This window comes from Leptonychotes weddellii, chromosome X (genome assembly GCF_054177405.1).
Source record: "Leptonychotes weddellii isolate Sample4059 chromosome X, ASM5417740v2, whole genome shotgun sequence".
In the NCBI taxonomy this organism is placed as follows: Eukaryota; Metazoa; Chordata; class Mammalia; order Carnivora; family Phocidae; genus Leptonychotes; species Leptonychotes weddellii.
This window is the reverse complement of record NC_138385.1, coordinates 69761190-69777826: the sequence shown is the minus strand read 5'-3', so window position 1 is coordinate 69777826 and position 16637 is coordinate 69761190. Positions and strand designations below refer to the sequence as shown.

General features: G+C 46.2%; 1 protein-coding gene across 1 annotated transcript in view; it reads left to right on the top strand.

The window, feature by feature from the left end:
• Positions 1-2296, top strand: part of LOC102743725 (protein SSXA1-like) — a 3249-nt gene extending 953 nt beyond the window's left edge. The window contains exons 2-4 of the mRNA XM_031033639.2: positions 894-1028; positions 1483-1597; positions 1954-2296. Coding sequence (XP_030889499.2) covers positions 960-1028; positions 1483-1597; positions 1954-2183 — 414 coding nt within the window. The 5' untranslated portion in view covers positions 894-959 and the 3' untranslated portion in view covers positions 2184-2296. The remainder of the gene's footprint in view (positions 1-893; positions 1029-1482; positions 1598-1953) is intronic.
• Positions 2297-16637: the final 14341 nt, after the last annotated feature.

Sequence of the window (16637 nt, the reverse complement as noted above, 5' to 3'; positions counted from 1 at the left end):
CCTCATTTGCTCTTTTCAACAGAACAAAACCCCATATCCCTCCGCCTGAAAGCCCAAACCCATCTGTCAGAGACACCATATAATCTATGGGACTTACCTCCCCATTCTTCTGCCTCAAAACACACCCCCTCCCCCTCCATAAAACTACATGTTCACTTCACTGCTTCCTCAACAAGCGTCTTTATATCTTTCCTTCAGGATAAGCCAAACTTCAAGCAAACTACTAACAACAGTAGCCAACTCCCTCTCAAAGTCTTAAGGTTGCTTTGATCATGCTTACAGAAAACCTGTCATCCCTAATCAATACTTTCTTTCATAGATCTCTGGCCCCCTGTTTGTTTTTGTTTTGTTTTAATTTTTTTAATAGATTTTATTTATTTATTTGTCAGAGACAGAGAAAGCGAGCGAGCGCATGAGGGGGGGGCAGAGGGAGAGGGAGAAGCAGGCTCCCCACTGAACAAGGAGCCTGATGCGGGGCTTGATCCCAGGACCCCAGGATCATGACCCGAGCCAAAGGCAGACGCTTAACCAACTGAGCCACCCAGGCATTCTTGTTTTTGTTTTTGGTTTTTTAAAGATTTTATTTATTTGTCAAAGAGAGAGAGTGAAAGAGCACAAGCAAGGGGAGCGGCAGGTAGAGGGAGAAGCAGGCTTCCTGCTGAGCAGGGAGCCCGATGCAGGGCTCTGTCCCAGGACCCTGGGATCATGACCCGAGCCGAAGGCAGACTCTTAACCGACTGAGCCACTCAGGCGTCTTGCCCCCTGTTTGTTTGACTCCCCCCACCCTTGTCCTTTCTCAGGGACAGATAAGCCCAGGATGGGGAAAAGTAGAACCTTGATTCCAGGTGATTGACTGAATGTGACCTACCCTCAGTGCTGTCTCCCTTTTTCAGGACCTTTGTCCTTGTGGTTGGAGAGATTAGGCTGCGTCCTTTCGAGATCGAACGATTCCCAGGGCCATGAATAAAGACAGCTCCTTTTCAAAGAACTCCAAGGAGGATACCCAGAAACCAGAGAAGAAATGCAAGGTGAGGTGATCTGGAGGGGGGAGGGGAATGGCTCAGGGGATACTGTAGAGGGACTAGATCTTGAAGAGGCGAGGTCAGAGGCACTGGGGAAAAGAAGGAGAGTGTCAGGGGGAGATCCAGAGCCTCTGGAGTTTCCCACCTTCACTCTGTCCTCACCTAGCATCTCTGGAAACAACTGGTCTTATGACCTTGCACTGCATTTGGTGACTCTCAATCCATTCTGGAAGGTGAAAGAGCATGCCACCAGCATCACGCATCTACTGCATGCCTGGGGAAAGGGTAGGGAATGTTACCCATGTTCTCTCAGTTAGCCTTGACATTAACGAGGAGAGGGATTATTCTCCCCAGTTCACAGATCCAACATGGAGGTCCTGTGGCAGAGGAAGAGACCCCTGCCGCAGATCAGGCATGTTTAGCTGAGTTGCTGCTCTGACTTTTTTTTTTTTTTTCCTAGGCCTTCAAGGATATTTCCAAATACTTCTCTAAGGAAGAATGGGCAAAACTTGGATACTCAGATAAAATCACCTATGTGTACATGAAGAGAAACTATGACACCATGACTGGTCTAGGTAACAGAAAGTTCTGGGTGCAAACAAACCTGGGAACACATGACCATCCCTCAGTCCCTTACATGCCATGGCTTCTTCCTAGGCTGCAGTAAGTGCCCTGCATCTTCCTTTTGTGCAGGGAGAAATCCCAAGGCAGCTTTGAGGCACTCTGCTCTTTTATATTCTGTGCAGGGCTGAGGACCTGGAGTGGCCACAAAGAGGCTCAGACCTAGATCCTGCCCGTTTCTCTTCTGGTCACCCTTGTTTGGAGTCCCCCAGCTGATGAGCTTGCCTGTCCCCGCTGCCTCCCAGGATTCTACCCTGCATCTGTCCTCTCAAGCTGTCTCTGAAGGAACAAATATTTTGCTTCTTTCTAGGTCTCAGGGCCACCCTCCCAGCCTTCATGTGTCCTAAAAAGAGGGCCATGAAATCCAGTGGGCATGATTCTGATGAAGGTCAGGACCGCAAGAATCAGGGTGAGTGGAAGGAAGGGCCTGGAGAGAGTCTCCTGAAGCCCAACTGCTTTGGGGTCCAAGTGCTTGGGAAGGATTCTCGGGAGTTTGTTCCCTCAAAAGCATCTTGGCTGAGTGAGAAAAGTTGGATGTAGAAGGTTAAGTAGAGCCAGAGGCCATTCATATAAAATCCTAAAACATGCAAAACAAGAGGATATATTTTTATGGATAAGAAGTAAATGGTAAATGTATAAAACCTGAATGAGAATAAAACCCATCAAATTCAGGAGTGCAGGGGCGCCTGGGTGGCTCAGTCGGTTAAGCTCTGCCTTCGGCTCAGGTCATGATCCCAGGTTCCTGGGATGGAGCCCCGCATCAGGCTCCCTGCTCGGCGGGAAGCCTGCTTCTCCCTCTCCACTCCCCCTGCTTGTGTTCCTTCTTTTGCTGTGTCTCTCTCTCTCAAACAAATAAAATAAAATCTTAAAAAAAAAATTCCGGAGTGCAGAGGGAGGGAGGTCAGGGATCAGTGAGAACTGCACAGATGGCTTGAGCTGTGACTTGTTTATAGTGTTTTGTTATATTTTGAATAAAGATCTCAGAACAATCTGAAGCGGTTGTGGGATAATGGGAAGTTCTGAGTAGACTCAGTGGTAGATGTGCATGTGTTTCCAAAATTATTCTCCATAATTTTCTGTACGTTTGAAACATTTCTTTTTTAAAAGGAGTTATGGTTCTTGCTAAACACTGTTAATGAATCACAGGACAATTAAGAAAAATTTAATTGAAGTGTAAATCCATGTGGAGCGCCTGGCTGACTGTCAGTAGAGCACAGGACGCTTGATCTCGGGGTCGTGAGTTCAAGCCCCACGTTGGGCATAGTGATTACTTTTTTTAAAAAGTGTAGGGATGGGGCGCCTGGGTGGCTCAGTCAGTTGAGCGTCTGCCTTTGGTTTGGGTCTTAGTCCCGGGGTCCTGGGATCGAGCCCTGTGTCGGGCTCCCTGCCCCGGGGGGAGTCTGCTTCTCCCTCTCCCTCTGCTGCTCCCCTTGCCTGTGCTCTCGCTCGCTCTCTCAAATAAATAAATAATATTAGAAAGTGTAGGGGTGCCTGGGTGGCTGAGTCAGTTGGGTGTCTGGCTCTTGATTTCAGCTCGGGTCATGGTCTCGGGCTCGTGGGATCGAGCCCCACATTGGGCTCCATGCTCAGCTCAGAGTCTGCTTGTCCCTCTCCCTCCCCCCGCTTGAGCTTGCTGGTGCTCTCTCTCTCTCTTAAATAAATAAATAAAATCTTTAAAAAAAAGTAAAACTTAAATTCAAAAAAGTGTAAATCCACAAAAAAACTTCCAGAGTCAATTTCATAATAAGGCATAGGTGTTGGATAAATATCTTAAGAGAGAGCGATGAGGGGCGCCTGGGTGGCTCAGTTGGTTAAGCGACTGCCTTCGGCTCAGGTCATGATCCTGGAGTCCTGGGATCGAGTCCCACATCCGGCTCCCGGCTCAGCGGGGAGCTTGCTTCTCCCACTGACCCTCTCCCCTCTCATGCTGTTTCTCGCTCACTCGCTTTCTAATAAATAAATAAAATCTTAAAAAAAAAAAAGAGCGATGAATGCATTATGAAATGACACACAGCTATTTCCGTATGTCTTACCTAAACTAGTCTTCTTGCTCCTCAGCAAACCTGATTCTATGTGTTGAGCTTGAGAGAGGGTTTGAGAAAGTGATCCTCCGCACATTAGCTTTTCTCCTTATCAGTAAGCAGAGGTAACATATGGTGAAAAGGGTAGCAGATTCTAGAAATCTTTGTGTATTTGATCAGTTTGTGTACTCACCATAAAGGGGATGAAGTGTATTCCCTTGCTTTTCTACTCTGACAGCACAGCGGTAAGCAGAGACAGAATTGCCAAACTGTCCCCAATAGACCTATGACTCTCCAGGAAAACAGGCCAGATTCTACAAGCTCCCAAAATTGCTGAGAGGGTTGAAAATCCAGTTCTTGAGAATCTACAAAGCTTTTGACACTAAAGGAGTACCTTTTTTTAAAAGATTTTACTTATTTATTTGTCAGAGAGAGAGAGAGAGCGCCCGCAAAGCAGGGGGAGTGGCAGGGGGAGAAACAGACTCCCTGCTGAGCAGGGAACCCGATGCGATGCGGGGCTCGATCCCCGGACCCTGGGACCATGACCTGAGCCGAAGGCAGACGCTTGACCTACTGAGCCACCCAGGTGTCCCTAAAGGAGTATCTTTTTTTTTTTTTTAAGATTTTATTTATTTATTCATGAGAGACAGAGGCAGAGGGAGAAGCAGGCTCCCCGCAGAGCAGGGAGCCCGATGCGGGACTCGATCCCAGGACCCTGGGATCATGACCTGAGCCGAAGGCAGACGCTTAACCGACTGAGCCACCCAGGCGTCCTCCTAAAGGAGTATCTTTATACTGGAAATATTCCAGAACCCGTGGGCCAAATCACCCATGATTCCTCATACACCTAACAGCTTTGTTGAAGTATAATTGGCATATACTATAAAGTTTACCTGGTTTACGTGGACAGTGATTTTAGTTGCCACATCCTTTTAAGTGAATGCAATCAATTTAATTTAATTAATTCAATCAGTGTAATTCTTTGGGGGGAAAGGTAAGAAATATGTAGTAGAGTAGGATGAGGCAGTGATGGGGTTTGGTTCACATTTTATAAATCATCAGAAGGAAAATTACGAATTGGTGCTACAAATAAATGTATAAACCATGACTTAAAGATAATTCAAAAACCAGTCTCAAAATAACTCCTTGACAATAAGTGGACTCATAACCCTTTCCTGCAGATACTGCAGATAACTACAGGAGTCTCTGGAGTTTGGGACTATTTGCCAACAAAGAAAAATTCCTGTTTATCACTTTCTTTCAGGTGAACCTCGTCAGGGGCCTTCTGATGCGCAAGATCGAGAGCAAATGAAGGTGAGTATCTCCCAGATCTAAAGAACCAGAGACTCTTTCTCCCTCCACGGATGTGAATATCGGTAAGAGTGGGAGAATATTGAATATAGCCTAGCCCTCACTGCCTCCCTTTCCTGATCTCTTTATCACAATTCCTGATGTAGCATCAATGGCTTAATAATGAACAATTGTGATAGTTGATACTACTTTTGTTTTCATAGTGATGTCAGATATTTTAAGCAACTCACAAGGATTAATTTCTTTAATCCTTCAGAAAACCTCTATGACATTTTCCTGTCATTATTCCCAGATAATAATGAGGATATTAATAATAATAATAACTAATCATAAAGATGAAGATATTGTGGTGCCGAAATTCTAAGTAATTTGCCTGAGATCACAGAGGCAGTGATAGTAATCTGTACATTTGAAACATTTCTTTTTTTAAAAGGTTTATTGTTCTTGCTAAACACTGTTAATGAATCACAGGACAATTTAAGAAAAGCCCCAAATGATTTCCCAGCTCATGAAACTTTTCATGTGTTTATGAAGTTCAGAGGCTCCCCCCGCCCCCGCCACCGCAAGGGCTTTACCCCACAGAAGCTGCTGATGCTTCCAATTAGACACCCACTCTCGAAACAGAAAGTACCAGCTCCCCTCTGCTCTGTGGCAGGGCCGGTCTCTCCCGGCTTGAGAATGGTGGGCTGTCTGCCCCTCCCTGCTATGAGCTCCTTTGGGGCCTTGTCTGCACCTGAGGCATCTCTGAAGCCTCCATCCCGGCCCAGGGGGACCCTCTGAGGTGCCCCAAATTGTTCCTTGAGTAAGTGATTCCGCAGTTGTAGATTAAACTCTACTTTAGAGGGTCAAGGCCCCGGGGAGTTGGATTGCCAGTGTGGGGACCTTTGAGACAATTCAAAGAAGAGTCATAAGAGAAAGTATTCATTTTCATTATTACCACATTGAAAAGTGTTTGCAAGCTCAGAAAGTACTTTCCCTTAGCTTCTTTTACTTTTCTTGTTCACTGTTTCCTAAATGAGGGAGCTGAAGGAAAAGTAGCTTAAGATTGTTGGTCAGTGACGCACCATGACGCAAGCAAAATTGGTACGGGGAACCATCTTGCCTAACTCCCCATTAACCGTTCTTGCCAAGGTAGGACAGAATGTGACATCTGGTGCTGCTTTCTTTGCTGTCTATATTAATTGCTGTGAACCATTCCTTTCCTCTCCCCTGTGCTCATCTCCCCTATAACATTTTCCAGGAGTGTTCTGTCCCCCTGTGAATTTTTACCTTTATTCTCCCAGTAGCTCTCTACTAGCTTATATGCGAGCCCTTATATTTTATAGAAGCCCCTCCTTTCTTCCAGAGACCACATGGATTCTTAGAATGCTACTCTTCCCCAAATTTTCTGTATACCACACTCCACTTACGTGGAGCATTTTGCTGTTTGCAAGAATGGGTGAAGACAAACGTTCTAGTCCTGGAAACACCCTTCATTTAAGCCATTCCTTTTTGTTCTAACCTTCTTCATAATTTAGGTACAGGGGACATAATGATCTCCCAGAGTTGTTGAGGCCATTAACCAAGGTGTGCATGTGAAGACACTTTGTAAGCTCTAAAGCACTAGAGAAATGCCACTGATACTGTTTATATGTGACCTTCACATTAAAAAGGTGATGCTCAAGAAACCAATAAAGGAAGAAAGTGATTCAGAACCAATACCAATAACACCTGGCCCTGAGCAGGCTCAGAAAGAGCTGTGCCCCCCAGGAAAAGCAAGTACCTCTGGTCAACAGAGCGAGAACATACCAGGTAAGGGGCACCTGGGTGGCTCAGTCGGTTAAGCGTGTGCCTTCGGCTCAGGTCATGATCCTGGAGTCCCGGGATCGAGTCCCGCATCGGGCTCCCTGCTCAGCGGGGAGTCTGCTTCTCCCTCTCCCACTCCCCCTGCTTGTGTTCCCTCTCTCGCTGTCTCTCTGTCTAAGAAATAAATTTAAAAAATCTTAAAAAAAAAATAAAAGAAGATACCAGGTAAGAGGTAGCTATGTGGGAACAATTATTCTGTCTTTCCTGGCTATGTTCAAGTATGTGGTCTAGGTATGGGGGATGGATCATGGACAGGCTTGGGGCCAGACCTGACTGAGGAGCTCGCCCAGCTCCAGCTGAGATGTTAGAACATGACTTCCAGAGTCAAAGACTTGAATTGTCATTGATATAAAAGCCAGGTGATTCTAGGCAAGTCTTCTGAATTCTCTGAACTCCAGGTTCCTAGTCCATAAAATGGAAATAATCTTGGTTCACAAATTGTTCAAAGGCGTTAAATCTAGAAAGCCTGTACAACATGGAAGGTGGTCAAGTAATTCCATCTGTGATAACCTGGGAACGTATCTTACTCACAGTTGTATCCCCAGCCCTCAGCTCAATGCCTGACATACAGTATACCCTTAACAAACATAGGCTGAATGAAAGAAGGTCTGAATGGATGTTCTGGTAAGTAAAGAGGTTGGGAATCTAAACCTGACAATGGGAGGAGCCAGAAGCTAAACTTCTAACTGGCATTTGGCGTGTATTGGTGAAGGTCTACATCTCAGCCTCTCTGAGCCAGAAGATGTGAAAAACAGACTATGTTGAATGCCTGTGGGCACTCGGGAGGGAAGAGGCATCTCCTTATCTGACAAAACAGAGACTAACCCTCCCCAGCCCATCCATCCCCCATTTACCAACTCTTCTCCATCATAGGACCCAGGAGAGGGATGAATAGTATTTGGGCCTACAGACTGCGGGAAAGAAAGAACCTAATAGTGTATGAAGAGATCAGTGATCCCGAGGAAGATGACTAACTCTGTAAGTGACCCTTCGCGGTCCACACCCGCACCCCTCTGCAAAATGTGCTTTTCTGTTATGGTACTGTGTTGTCGCTTGCTCCCCAAATCATTCCTTTCTCCTAGTCCCTTGAGGTGCAGCATTGAGGCTAAATGATGAGGTTTCCCACGCTCTTTGTGCTCCCTGCTCTGTATAGCCGGGGATCCTCCCTACCTAGAATGCTGTGGGCTCCCAAATCCCGTGATGTATAGGCCGCATCTTCCTCTAGCCTAGAAACTCATAGGACAGGTAAGGGAGTCACTGTGGCCTGAGCATAAGGTTCTGTTTGAGGAGCAGTGAGAGGTGCTTGTAGATCATGAGGTAGGGCAGAATCCGAGTGCTCGGGGTCCTGCAAGCCCGGAGGAAGAATTTGGTGTTGATTTATCTGGCAATCGGAGCTCACTGCCACTCACGTTCCTTCTCTTTCCTTGCCTCAACCTCAGGGATGTGACAAGTGCCCATGATAAGAAGCCTTTCACGAAGTGGCCTTTCACGAACATGGGCATGGCTGTGAACTCCTAGCCATCAGGTGTATAGCGAGTAAAAGAGCGAGTTCACAGTAGTGAAAAGTTTTTCTTACTCTGTGACAAATATTGTTAGATATTAGAGTTTTGTTAATGAACAAGACATATACTTAATGCATATTTCTTTCTGTTTATCCATGCACTTAACCTTAGAAAATAAGTATTGTTGGGTATTCTCTGCCCAGAACGGCACGACCCTCCTCCCCTGATGTGATTGCTGGAGGGCAGTTCTGGGTGTTTGATTCCACGTGTTTTTCTCTGCATTTACACACACACGTGGTACCACTGTAAGTATCTCCCACCTGCTTTTCCCCATTGCCTGCACATCTTGGACAAGTACCCCTCATTTTGTTCTCATTCAGCAGGTGCTCCATGCTGCAAACCCCCATTATTCATTTACGTTGCAGCAGTCATCGATAATTAATAAACATTTACAAGTTTCTCTCAGTTGTTTGCTCCTCTCGTTCTTGGGCACAGAGCCCTGTACATATGTGTGAGTGTTTCTTTAGCACACAGTCTTAGAAGTGCAATTGTCATGTCAAAGGGTTCATTCATTCAATAAACACCTACTGAACATGTCCTGTGCACCGAGCTGCTCTAGGTGCTGGAAAAACAGGGAACATGACAGACAAATGTCCCAGCTCATGTGGAGCTGACATTCTAATGGGGGATGTTTTCAGTTTTCGTTTGTTTTTTTTGTTTGTTTGTTTAAGATTTTATTTATTTATTTGACAGAGAGAGAGCGCGAGAGAGGGAACACAAGCAGGGGGAGTGGGAGAAGGAGAAGCAGGCTTCCCGTGGAGCAGGGAGCCCGATGCGGGGCTCGATCCCAGGACCCTGGGATCATGACCTGAGCCGAAGGCAGATGCTTAACGACTGAGCCACCCAGGCGCCCTCAGTTTTCGTTTTGACGGACACTGTACACCCCAGTCCCGGGGTGGGTGCCGGTTGGACACCTTGGCTGTTGTTCTCTGTAAGATCTCCAGGGTCAGGGGCTGGGATGGTCCATTTAGAAGTCTGTGAGACGGGGCGCCTGGGGGCCTCAGTCGGTGAAGTGTCTGCCTTCAGCTCAGGTCATGATCCCTGGGTCCTGGGATCAAGCCCCGCATTGGGCTCCTTGCTCAGGGGGGAGCCTGCTTCTCCCTCTGCCTGCCGCTCCCCTGTTCGTGCTCTCCCTCTCTCTCTCTCTGACAAATAAAATCTTTTAAAAAATAATAAAAATAATTTTTAAAAATTTAAAAAAGAATTTATCCTTAAAAACACTTTTCTTCCCAAACCAATAGAATCTTGGGTGGGATGGGAGATAGACGTTCAGGCTCTAATTGCCATCCTCCTCCAATCATCTGTTTTTAGATATGTTATATATTTTTGTCACTATATGAATGTGATTTTCCTCCATTTTATTCTCTAAATGGTTCTTCTTGGCATACAGAAACCCATCAGTTATTGTATATAAGGGGCCCCTGGCTGGCTCAGTGGGTAGAGCATGCAACTCTAAATCTCAGGGTCGTGAGTTGAAGCCCCACATTGGGCATGGAGCCTACTAAAAATAAATTATTGTCTATAGTATTTTGTAACCTGGCTATGTGCAGGTCCCTTTGGGGGTGTAGTTTTTTGGGGGTTTGGTTTGTTTTGTTTGGCTTATAACAACAAACATTTTATTTGCTCCCGATTTTATGGGTCAGCTCTTGGGGTGGGCCAGGGAGTTCTTTTGCTGGTCTTGCCTGGGATCACTCATACAATTAAAGTCAGCTAGCAGGCTGGTAGGGGCCTCCACCAGCATGCATCTTTGCTTCCTGTGGTCTAATCCTCAAACAGGCCAGCCTGGGCTTCTTCACACGGCAGGCTGATGTCCTCTGAGACCTGCTCCTGCCCCAGGCTCTCTCTGGAGGCTCCCTTGCACCCAGGCTAGCACAGGACTCCATCTGCTTTATTCTCTGAAAAGAAAATTCCTTTCGCAAGGCAATATCATTCTAAAAGGGCAATCTATTGCAGATTTCACAGAGAAGACTGATGGGGGTGAAGGAAGTATGTATTTTACAGAGCTGAGCAGTTCATTGCAAAAATCACTTAAACCACCTTTTCTCCCCCAAAATATCACCCTTAAGCTATTCGACTACTGGTTCTGTAGCTGGGGTGTAGGAGAGCAAGAGCACCTGGCTCCGGTGGCGGGGGGGGGAGTCCCAAACAGCCCAGGTTTGGCCACTCACCACTGACAAAATCCAATGGCAAAGGACCAAGTGGTGGTGAAATAAAGGAATTTATATCACCGGGAATACCGCGGACTAGTGTCTCAAAGATTGCCTCCAAAGTGCCAGAGAACACTTCCAGGTTTATATACGGAAAGTGTGGGGTAAAGTTGGGTGGGTAAGTGCAGGTAGGCCGTGAAGTTGGTCAAAGGGATCATTGTCTTGGGGTCAGTCACACGTGAGGGTCTTCCTGGCTCAGGGCAGTCCTTCTTGCTTGAGGGGGTACTTGTCTGGGGATGCTTTGCCCTGGGGTCTTCGACCTGAGCCAAGAGACAAACTGGAAAGAAGAACCCAACTAGAAAGTTTGAGGTCGGGCGCTTGGGTGGCTCAGTTGGTTAAGCGACTGCCTTCAGCTCAGGTCATGATCCCAGGGTCCTGGGATCGAGTCCCACATCGGGCTCCCGGCTCAGTGGGGATCCTGCTTCTCCCTCTGACCCTCTCCCCTCTCATGCTGTTTCTCTCCTGCTCACTCTCTAATAAATAAATAAATAATCTTTAAAAAAAAAAAAGTTTGAGGTCAAAGTAGATGCCGCTGAAGTCCTCTTTCAGTTATTTTATTCCTTCTAAGACAGAGAAACTGAAGGGACCCCATGAAAGACTGCTTTATTGCTGCCTCTATTCCTTTTTTTTTTTAAGATTTTATTTATTTGACAGAGACACAGCAAGAGAGAAAACACAAGCAGGGGGAGTGGGAGAGGGAGAAGCAGACTCCCTGCTGAGCAGGGAGCCCGATGCGGGGCTCTATCCCAGGACCCTGGGACCATGACCTGAGCTGAAGGCAGATGCCCAACCGACTGAGCCACCCAGGCGCCCCTGCTGCCTCTATTCTTGCTAGGACCTACACCCCCACCTTACACACGACTTATAGAACAGATAGTGTATGTCCTCCTTGTTAAAGGTCATGGAGTTAATGATTTCTTTGTAGTCTTCCAGCATAATAGATAACATCTTAGAAGTGACTGGGCAAATCATCATGTACGTTTTCCAGACCACTGGCTCCAGACACCTCGACACTAAGACTCCTGGCTCCAGGGCCTATGTGACTTATGGAGGACACCTGAGCACTCGTCCTTGTTTTGACCAGTTCCTCAGTGCCTGAGAGGACATGTATACCAGACCACCATCCTCAATAAAAACTTCAGACCCCAGGGGCACCTGGCTGGCTCAGTTGGTGTGGTTTGCAACTCTTGGTCTCAGGATCTTGAGTTTGAGCCCCACACTGGGGGTAGAATTTACTTTAAAAAAAAATGGGGGCGCCTGTGTGGCTCAGTCGTTAAGCGTCTGCCTTCGGCTCAGGTTGTGATCCCAGGGTCCTGGGATCGAGCCCCACATCAGGCTCCCCGGTCCATGGGAAGGCTGCTTCTCCCTCTCCCACTCCCCGTGCTTGTGTTCCCTCTCTCGCTGTGTCTCTCTGTCAAATAAACAAAATCTTTAAAAAAAAAATTTTTTTAATTTAAAAAAATAAAATCTTCTCCTTTATATATTTTTAAAAATTTTATTTATTTGAGAGAGAGAGAGAGCATGAGAGGGGGGAGGGGCAAAGGGAGAAGCAGACTCCCCACTGAGCTGGGAGCCCCGATGCTGGGACTCGATTCCAGGACTCCGAAATCATGACCCGAGCCAAAGGCAGTCTCTTAACCAACTGAGCCACCCAGGGGCCCTAAAATCTCCTCCTTAAAAAAAAAGAAAAGAAAAGAAAAACTTCAGACCTCAAGCAAAGACGAGTCTCTCTCTCCTCTCCTTTCTAGTCTCCCAGACACTCCACCTGCTGTACTCTATCACTTACACTGTTCAACAAACTCTGCTCTCATTTCCTCTTCAATTCTTCATTTCTATTCCTGTGTGAAGTCAAGGACCTTCTTAGCTGGTTCTGGGGGGCCCCCTCTAGGTTCCTGGACCCAGCCAGCCTGCATCACTTCCATCTATCCCCAATCCTAATATTTGCCCTTTTTATCTTGGGACAATTTTACTCTGCTCAGACTTGGGTTGTCCCGAATCAACACTTAACATTGGCTTCACGAGTTCGAATGACCATTGTTCAAGCTCAGATCCCCAAAAGAAACAGACTTTGGGGCATATAGGACGTCTCCAGACAGATGACACAGAGAAATCCAGCTCAGAACAGTGCATGAGGAGAGGGAGGGAGGAGAGAATTTACCTGCCTAACTCACTCCCAGTTCTTTTTTTTTATTGATCAAAATGCACCCCACAGGCATTAACTCCCCACATTTCTAGATTGCATCACTTGACCCCTTCGGCAGCTGTTTGGGAAGCCAGACTGCACACTCTAAGATGCAGTTTCATACAATCCAGAAGTGATGGGAGGAGCCAAAAAGGCCAGGCATTGCAGCTCATTGGCCTGGCTTTACGGTGGCATCCAACGGTGAGAGCTAAATACTCCCAGGCAAGTCCTAAGTTCAGCAGGTAGTTGTAATAATAGTCATCTGTGCTAGCTAATTGCCTTTATCCGGAGGAAAGATTAAACTCTTATCTCCGTGATAAGCGGGTGCTTATAGCTTGGAGCCAGGTGCTTAGGCTAAACTCGCAGGTGACAGGGAACTGGGTGCTTATCTTCGTTGAGATCCACATTTCAAAGAGATGACTCCAATACTCTTAAGAAAGGCATTCCAGGGTTATAGGCTGGCAACAGACTTATTTAGGTCTTAAAAAGATGGACATACATATCAAAGGGGCAGAGAAGGATTCACAAATCCTAGGTTTCTCGAGGAAACCTTGAAGAAAAGTGCAGGAGGGGAAGTCTCTTTCCTTTTTGGGCAACCGGGAAAATTCTCTCTTGTGCTTATTTACCCTAACAGTGTTCCTCTTTGGTTATTCTTCTATAGTGACACTACCATTTTTAAATGATCTCCACTACCGGGGCACCTGGGTGGCTCAGTCGGTTGAGCCACCAGCTCTTGATTTCGGCTCAGGTCAAGTTCTCATAGGCTATGGGATTGAGCCCCGAGCCAGGCTCTGTGCTCAGCGAGAGGCCGCTTGAAGATCCTCTCCCTCTTCACCTCCCCCCCCCCACCCACTTGTGGGCACCTGCGTGCTCTCTCTAAAATAGATAAATAAATCTTTTTTAAAAATGATCTCCACTGCCATTTCTGCCTTTCTCTGGGAGTTTGTTGCTGCCTAAATATTCTGTAAATCCGTAGTAAGGTGCAAAGGAAAGCAATCATCAGAATTACAATAGAATGAATTTAAAAGTTCAATAGAATACTCACCCTTGGTGGCCGAAGGGAAACCTTTATGTCTTACCAGTGGTGAACGGTTAAAGCAGGTTCTTGCTCAGCAATGTGCAAAACTTCTCCTTCCTCACACATTAATTTTCCTGCTTGTCTTGTTGCCTTTATGGCTTGTGGTTTCTCTCTGTCTTAAACCTTCTGAGACCCTGTATGCCTGAAACTGTTTTTATTCCACCTTATATAAAAGTTCCTTTCTTTCAACACTTTCGAGTTATTATCACACCCTTGTCGGCTTGCCTCCTGTGTGGTGTTTGAGACATCTGATGTCAGTTAAATTATTTTCCTTTGTAAGTGAACTGATATTTCTCTCTAGATGTTTTAAAAATAATTTAAAAAATAAATAAATAAAATAAAAATAATAATTTTTCAGGGGCGCCTGGCTGGGTCAGTCGGTGAAGCGTGTGACCCTTGACCTCGGGGTTGTGAGTTCGAGCCCCACGTTGGGTGTAGAAATTACTCACAAATAAAAATCTTTAAAAAAATAAAATCATTTTTCGTTATCTTCCATAATCTGACATTTCACTGGGTCAAGGGGAGTGTATATATGTGCGTGTCTTATTTATTCTGCTCAGCACCTATGATCCCTTAAAATCTGAAGTTGTCTAAGTCTGAAATCTTCTCACTCATTATTATTTTAAGCATTCCCTCCTTACGAGGCTACTATTAGATGGGTTTTGACATTTATATTTCTATCCTCCCTATTAATTAGCTTTTCTTTCATTTACTCCATTTCTATCAATTCCTGATCACTTTTCGTGCCTTTTCAAATGCATCTGTTTTAATATCCAACCTATCCCACTGAATTATTTATTTGAGCAATTAATATCCAGTATTGCCAATAGTTCTGTAAGCAGAAAGAGTTGGGGTCCCCAGAAAACTAAAGACAGACATAGCTTTCTTGACATAAGAAAAGTTATTTTAGGCCCCCAGCCATTCTGTAAAAAAAGTAAGAACAAACAGTCACTATCAGGCCAGGAGATAACCTAATCATATTCAAAACTAAAGACTGACCTTAATGTGAAATGTTGGGGTCCAGGAGCGAATGGTCAAGAAAGAATTTTTGAGATGTCTTCAATGCAAAAAAAAGAAAAAAAGGTGGTTTTATTAGAGCACAGGGACAGGACCCGTGGGCAGAAGGAGCTGCACTGGGGTTGTGATGGGGTGACTGATTATATACTTTCAAGTTGGGAGGGAGTTTGCCATAGTCTCTAAGGAATTTGGATGCAAGGTTTCCAGGACCTTGAGGGGTTAGCTGTTGAAGATAAGGTCATTTACTACTGTCTAGTACCACCTTAGTCCCGAGACCCTTCAGATGTATATCAGTGGGCCATAGGTTTGGAGGATGATTGCTAACATAGATCTTGGGCAGGAAGGGGGTGGTGGCAGAGATAAAGGAAGTTTCCAAAGGGATTTTTATATGTTAAAGAAGACTTACAGGATCCTGGAGGTCTGGCTAAAGTCAAGCTAAGGTTGCCTTTTGCCTCTAGCAAAATATTAACATTGAAGCAGTCCAGCTCCTTGAGGAAGGTCACTCTGCCTGTCCCAAGTATTGTCAATGGACTGTAAGCTGTAAGAAGTTTACTTTTTTTCTATATTTCTTTTGCCTTTGTTCCCCACATCAACCTGACACACATTGAGTTATCTTTGCAGGATCTAAACCCCTTTAAGCACTCAGATACTGGACCATCTGGAGCCAGAGAACCAATGATGTTGGCCCTTGCAGGGCCCCCATGACTTTGACCTGGGCCTGTTCACACCTGACCTTAAGATGACTTTTGCCCCAATTCCATGCTGTATTCCCCATTGTGCAAGCCCCTTCATAAATATTCATGCACTCTTAGCTTAAAACTAACATGGTTTTGCTGTTCGGGGACTCTGCTTTGGGAAACATCTCAGGTGTTCTCCTTTACCTGCTGCAAGTAAAACCCTTCCTTTTCCTATTCGTTGGCTTGGTTTTGTCTTTTGGCTTGACTCCTACTAAAAAGCAAACCTATTTTCAGGTAACAGTTCTTTTTTTTAAGATTTTATTTATTTATTAGAGAGAGAGAACATGAGGATGGGGGGAAGGGGCAGAGGGAGAGGGAGAAGCAGACTCCCCACTGAGCAGGGCCCCAACATGGGACCCCCGATCCCAGGACCCCGGGATCATGACCCGAGCCGAAGGCAGACACTCAACCGACTGAGCCACCCAGGTGCCCCTTGGGTAACAGTTCTATATAACTTCCTGGGAAGATGTGTAGCCTGGACACTCCTTGTGAGTTTGAGGGTTTGGAGGTTGGCATGTCTTAGGGTAGAGAACTTCTAGAGCTGCCCTCTGGGCTCAACCAATCCTTCTTTGCCCTCCCAGCCTGTGACTCCCCAAAGATGCTTCCAGGACCTCTGCCTTAGCACCATCTGAGAATGTGGAGAGGCTTCAGGGGTGGGGGTATCATTTGTTGTAGTTCCCTAGCCCAGAGGGTGATGGGAAGAATGCCTAATTGCTGGCCAGCCTATCGGCACATTTTCTATGAGCTTTCCCACCCCACTACGCCTCAGTGTGACCATGCCACCTCAGACTGGCACTGAGGCACCCTGCCACTTTTTTGCTCTGTGGTGTTTACAGGACAGGTGATGAACCTTCCAGAAAATATAAGGAGACAAAAGGACACAGTTAGAAAGCCTTACCCTCCGGGGCGCCTGGGTGGCTCAGTTGGTTAGGCGACTGCCTTCGGCTCGGGTCATGATCCTGGAGTCCCGGGATCGAGTCCCGCATCGGGCTCCCTGCTCGGCGGGGAGCCTGCTTCTCCCTCTGACCCTCCCC